The sequence below is a fragment of the Macadamia integrifolia genome, unplaced genomic scaffold, assembly GCF_013358625.1.
Source record: "Macadamia integrifolia cultivar HAES 741 unplaced genomic scaffold, SCU_Mint_v3 scaffold2422, whole genome shotgun sequence".
NCBI lineage: Eukaryota > Viridiplantae > Streptophyta > Magnoliopsida > Proteales > Proteaceae > Macadamia > Macadamia integrifolia.
Window position 1 is genome coordinate 45,618 of NW_024868707.1, and position 6,246 is coordinate 51,863.

General features: G+C 35.3%; 1 protein-coding gene across 1 annotated transcript; it reads left to right on the forward strand.

Annotated features, from left to right (window-relative positions):
• Positions 1-4,386: 4,386 nt before the first annotated feature.
• Positions 4,387-5,915, forward strand: LOC122066503 (vitellogenin-2-like). The gene is made up of 2 exons (XM_042630319.1): positions 4,387-4,889; positions 4,985-5,915. The coding sequence occupies exons 1-2, from the start codon at positions 4,575-4,577 to the stop codon at positions 5,594-5,596; spliced, it is 927 nt and encodes a 308-aa protein (XP_042486253.1). The 5' UTR covers positions 4,387-4,574; the 3' UTR covers positions 5,597-5,915.
• The last annotated feature ends 331 nt before the right edge of the window (positions 5,916-6,246 follow it).

The window sequence follows — 6,246 nt, forward strand, 5'->3', positions numbered from 1 at the left end:
TTAAAAAGGAAGAAAAAATGCTACATCCTACCTTCGTATCCATATGTCTAGAGTCTAGACATAGGGGATGTAAAAAGAATGCATTGCCTATGCCGAAGAAGCCCACGCACCCACTAGCGTGTATCTACGCTAGGAGATAGTAGCGTTCAAAATGTCGTGGCTTAGTTATTATATCATAACTTGTAGAATTTTTTTTTTGTAAAACTTGTAGAATTCAAGAGACTGCTTGCCTCATATTACCACTACTACATGCCTTCATCCACAACTTTTACCCCAAAACGAAGAGGTTGTGGATGTCTTTAATTGCAATTGCCATTGGTGAGGAAATTTGGTTTTTGCCAGTCCAAGGCCTAAGCCAGTGTTGTTATGGGCTATCAGACCAAGCTCATAATTAAGTTGGGCTTGCATAACTACACACACTTACCGTTACTATAAGTTTGTAATTATTTATAAAAACATTATAACTATAGTCTTTAACAATAAAATCTAGGGATTCACCTCCCCTTGTATTTGTCCTTATTACAATCATCCTTCTCATATTTTGTTTATTACGAATAAATCTATCTAACTTATTACTGTGAGAGAGGTGTTTGTTTTTTAAATAAAAAGATGATTTTGCCCTTATGATATTTTTACTTAAAACATCCTAAATCCATGATCATATTTAGGATGTTTTAAGTAATAATATCATAAGGATAAAATCGTCTTTTCCATTTAAAAAATTAACACCTCTCTCATAGTGTTATGTTGGGTGGGTTTATTTGTAATAAACAAAATGTGAGGGGTGGATGTAATTAGAGCAAATGCGAGGGAAGGTAGATGTAAATTTTCATAAAATCTATGGTTGTGAGATACTCTTATGTAATGACATAATTATTAGCAAGATTTGCATTTTTACAATAAAACACCTATGTATGAAATCAATTCTTGTGATTTTTGTATTGCATTATTAAATTTATACGTTAAAGTGGTTAACTAGAATCCATAATAAGAGATTACCACCGATTGTACTTTATCTAATTAAGCTTGACAATCAACACTCATCCACTAATTCAAGCCTACATAATGACTGATGCTAGCTCACACATGCAAAAAACGCTAGATTTAGTTCATAGAATCCTTTGATGTATCCATATCGTATCGATTGAAACAAAAAAAAAGCCATTTAATTGATATCAACAATAATCGAAATCGATAAGAATCTACTGTATTGATCGATCCATTATCGACACCTAAATTGTGGTCATTTTTGCTTTCTTGTTGCTGTCCAGCTCTCTTAAATAGGTTATTGGACATATGAATCATTTGTGGTTTATTCCCCTTAAAGACCGGATCAGATGATCAAGCTAGATTGGAGATGCCTTCTCTCTCTATATCTGTTGTCCTAGTTTGGACATAGAACCTGCTAGAATATAAACCAAAATCAAATCAAAGAAATTTTGAAGATGAAAAGGAGAAAAGAATATAAGAAGATCCAGTAATTTCATATGTTCTTAGTCATATTTTGGTTAAAATTCTAGACAAGTTTTGCCCACTGATCTTATAGTGGCATAGTAGAGGCTTACCTACAAGTTAAACAGAAAAGTGATTATAAAGATGTGTATATGTAATAATCTATTCAAAATAAATTCTTATCTAGACCTCTCTTTGGATTTTTTTGGGTTACATATAGATTGATGTGTATAAATCTCAATTAGTTTTGGAGCTGGTATATACAATCCATGCCTGGACTTGCTTCTCCTTATATAGTAATTATTAAGAGTGTCAGTCTTTTTCAATATAGATAGGGAGAATCACATATATTTTTTCTCCGACATGAAATCGTTTATCTAGAAATTATTAACTTATAGTCAATGCTCATGAGCTAGGACTCAAACAAGTATTTATTTTATGGGAAGTCGTTCTTTGTCGGGGAGCGTAGCTTACGCCAATGCTCCATGTGTCAATCTCTCTCTCATCTCTTTGTGAAAAAAATATCTCAACCCTTTGTTTTGGGGTGGTCGGAATGGACCAAGTTCTCTTTTCCTTCTTTATTTAATTTTAAAAAAATGGGTTAAGCATATATCAAATTTTATGTCATTTTCATAAAAAAAATATTTTAAAATATCTTAGTCTTTATAATTTATTGTATTGCATAAAAATAATAGTGGCCATTAAGTGCAATATAAAAACTTATTGATAGTGAAAACTTGTTGAATATTTTTTATTAAACGAATGGAGTCTTATATATATATATATATATATATCGATGTTTGATTTTGGCTAAATAATGTATTGTAAAAAATCAGTGCATGATGATTAAAAANATAATTTAAAAAAAAAAAAAAAATGCATTTGCTTTCAAAAAACGGCCATCTTTATAGACATATCAAGGTGAGATGACTTGATGTAAGACTAATGGAGGATGATGTGTCCAAATGAACCACCAGACATTTGGATAGCATTTGACTTATGCCATATTTCGAATTCTTATGCTTGGTATTGATGCATCATGATGATATTTAATGGCATTTTGAGTGTATAGCAAGCGGAATTTGAACTTCGGTATCCATCCTTATTTTTTAGGGTCTCGTTTATCCTTATTTTTTCATTCTCACAAAGATTGAAGTGCTTGATTTGATAAGATGTAAGTTATCCACCAGTACACCCATTCCAATGTAAATGAAAAGCCTATTTTAAGTGCTTCACAATACTTCTTCTTCCTCTTCCTCTTCCTCTTCCTCTTCCAATGTATATCCATCTAAACATCTGCACCATGCATGGGAAATGGAAAAAGTCTTCTTTTCCTCACACTTTCCATTCCTATCTTTCTCCCCATCATAAGATGGGACCCATTTGTTAAGTTTCCTATTTCATAGTCCGTAATCCGCTCTCAACAAACATCTACATCTTGTGTCTTCCAAGCACCGCAAATATGGTCCTCGGTGTATTTGATAGGTCATTTGTAGATAGGGGTGTCAATCAGTCGGTCTAGCTCGGTTTTGGTCCGGGTTGAGTCAGTTTCAACGTGGAAAAGCTGAAATTGAAATCGAACCAATAAGAAAATTTTGGTTTCGGTTTCGGTGCGGTTTGATTTTGGTTTGTCTTCGGTTTCTTAAATCGATTTGTAACCGGGTTGGTTTTGGTCTTTGATCCAGTTTGGATTCGACTTTCCATACAAATGTATACAAAACTATGCAATTTTTGATTTTTTTAATGAATTTTGGAGTGTTTCGGTTTCTTATCGGTTTGGTTTCAATTTTGGTCTGGGTTTTGAACCGATTTCGATTTGGTTTCGGGTTCATCCGGTTTCCGGTGCAGTTTGGTTTGGTTTTGGGGTTGCAATACTCCAAGCCGAACCGAACCAATAAGTCATCGATTCGGTTTGATCCGTGTTGTTATCGATTTGATCTGACCGATTTTACCGGTTCGATTTAGGAATTGACACCCCTATTTGTAGATGAAGAAATATCTATGGTAGATAATCCTATGATTTGCTTTACTTGTTGCTCTAGCAAATTCTTTTAGTATCTATTGACAAAAATGGCACAAACTTTATTCTTTTTGCAATGTAGGGTCTGATTTGGTTGGATGAGGCTATAAAAACATATAGAAAAAAATTGCCTAAAAGAACCCGACCAAAGAGTTGTACAATAATCAATAGCATCTTTTGTTATTTACCCTTATTTATGATAGTCCATAACACGTTCCACTGCTCCTTTATGTACCCTCTCAAACATCATTCAAAGACCTGTTCTCCTTTAACCATGGTTAACGGAAAACTTAATCCAAAACATAATCTTTTATAAATTTACTTTTATGAAAAACTCTTTATTTTCTTGGTGAGGGGTTCGTGATAAGCTTGCAAAATGAGGAACCAAATAAAAATCAAACCCAAAATTCAATTGATTTTGGTTTAATTTATTAAAAAAAAAAAATCATTATCCAGTGTACAAAGGTTTTCCATACTTATGTAGGATTTTGAAAAGATATATAAATAGACAGTCTTACCCCTTTTACGAAGAGATTGATTCCATTTTAATTTAATTTATCATCAATATAATATCAAATCCAACCAAGCGGTTGACACCCCTAATTTAGTGACTTACAATGCACGCAGACAAGTAAATCAACTTTCGACAACCTATAGTTGATGACAAGATTGTGGAGAAACCCCACACGCGTCATTTGATTGACCCAATGACCCAGCCAATAAAAAACCTTTAGTTGAAGAGTTCTATTGACTGGTTAATTAAACATGTGACCGGTCAAATAACGGTTCGACAGATGGGCCCGACCGGATTCACTTTTTCTTGTTCGGTTGTTCCCCTCAAAATTTCGAATATTATTTAAAAAAAAAAAAAAATTGATTTTCGAAGTCTATATAAAGGGGAGAAGAGGAACCAAGAGAAACGGATGGATATCTGATGCGGTGGACTGAGGGACTAACGAGTAAACGAAACAGCGTCATTGGCGGCCACAGAGGCCGAAACGCCACCAAATCGTTCTTCGTTTTCTTCTTAGATCTCTCTCTTCCTCACAATCGCTACAAAAGTGGAACCTCAAACCAGAATCAACAAATATAGATACCTCTCATGGCGACTGAAACAATGAGGATCAGAGCGAGAAATAAGTTTTTGCTCTGTTTTCGACCTGTCGCCATGAACGAAACTTTGATTTCAGAGGGTGAGCTTTGTTCCGGCGATCAGGTTTTCGATTATATCTCTGTTGCAGACAAAAAAGGCGTTTCCATGATTTCAACTACTTTACCCTCATCGCAACTCCCTGAGAAGGATCAGGAGAGTTCCAAGTTCTCTGCAAATGATAAGTCCAGTAGTCGTCGTCCAAAGAAAAATGCTCGCCGGATCTTTTCTGCTTTGATGAATGCCGCTTTCTTCGAGTCCAAATTGGTTAGTTTTTTAGTTTTCTGTTTTGATTTTCTCGGATTTTCTCGTTTTCTTACAGTATTGTTTTCAGATTTTCATTTCCTGTTCTGTTCTTGCAGAAGAGAAAACTTCGAAACAGAAAAGTGAGACAAGATCCATGTCGGCCGGACGGTAGCCAAGTGGTGAAAACCGATAAACTTCCTTATGTAATCCGATTTCCAAAAAGTTCGGATTTTGAAGACATGAATACCGATTCCGCGGTTTCCTCATCTTTATCATCGTCATCTTCGTCTTCTACTTCTACTTTTATCTCAAGGTCCTCTACTTCTTCTGATTCATCGTCAACCGGGAGATCTTTGTCTGGATTGAACTGGGAAAACTCAATCCACTGGAATTCCTCAGAGGAAGAACAGAGCGATCGTTCTATTAGGTCAATTCAGAGCAATCTCCAAGAGCGTAGACAGAAATCGAAGAAAAAGAGAACTGGGTTTGGCTTTTACAGTTCTTACTATGGATTGCTTCTGATTCTAATTAGTATTTTCTTAGTGATCTTCTCTGGTCGATTTTATGCGATTCTCTGCACATCGACATTGTTCTACTTAGCCCCTCGGCAGGTTCATCCCATTACCCATTTCCCAGAAGATATGGAGCTAAAGCGACCGATTACTGAAACTCCAGAGTATAAGAAGAAAGTAATAATGACAGGTTTGTTGGGAAGGAGACATTGTTGAGTAACTCGTGAGCTTTTTCACAGGCAATTAATTTTGACGTGTTGAATTCCATCTCCATCTCAATCACCATCTCCCATCTCTCATCTCTCATCTCCATCTTCCCTGCTTTGTAATTAAAATTTTCAACCACCCCACTTACCCTTTTGCTGTTCCTTTTTCAATCTTTGATCATATTTTATGGCGAAAGCTCAGTTCATTGTATGTATCCATTATTACATGTAAAAAGAGAAGGAGAAGAAAGCTAGAACGCTCCTCCTTTCTTCCATATTGGTTTGTCGATAAATGAGAATTACAGGAAAAAAGGTTGCAACTTTATGCTTATCTCTTTTGTTTTATGGATTGGTTGTTTGATTTCCATTTTTTTTATTCTGTCAAAAATTGAAACCCAGAAGGCGAGAAGCTTGCATTTATTAAAGAAAAATTAAAACCCAGGAGGCCAGAACCTTGCGTGGTTTGAACGAGACAAAGATGCTAATCTGAGCAGTGACCCTGGAAAGATTACTTTGGAAAACGAGCTTCCCTGACCCAGTACTGTTTTCTTCCATGGTTTTTATAACTGGATTGAATCAGTCAATTCCACTCGTTTCTGGTTTGATTTCCACAACAACGATTCAGTCTTTTTCCAACTGAATGGGTCGGCTATATAAGAA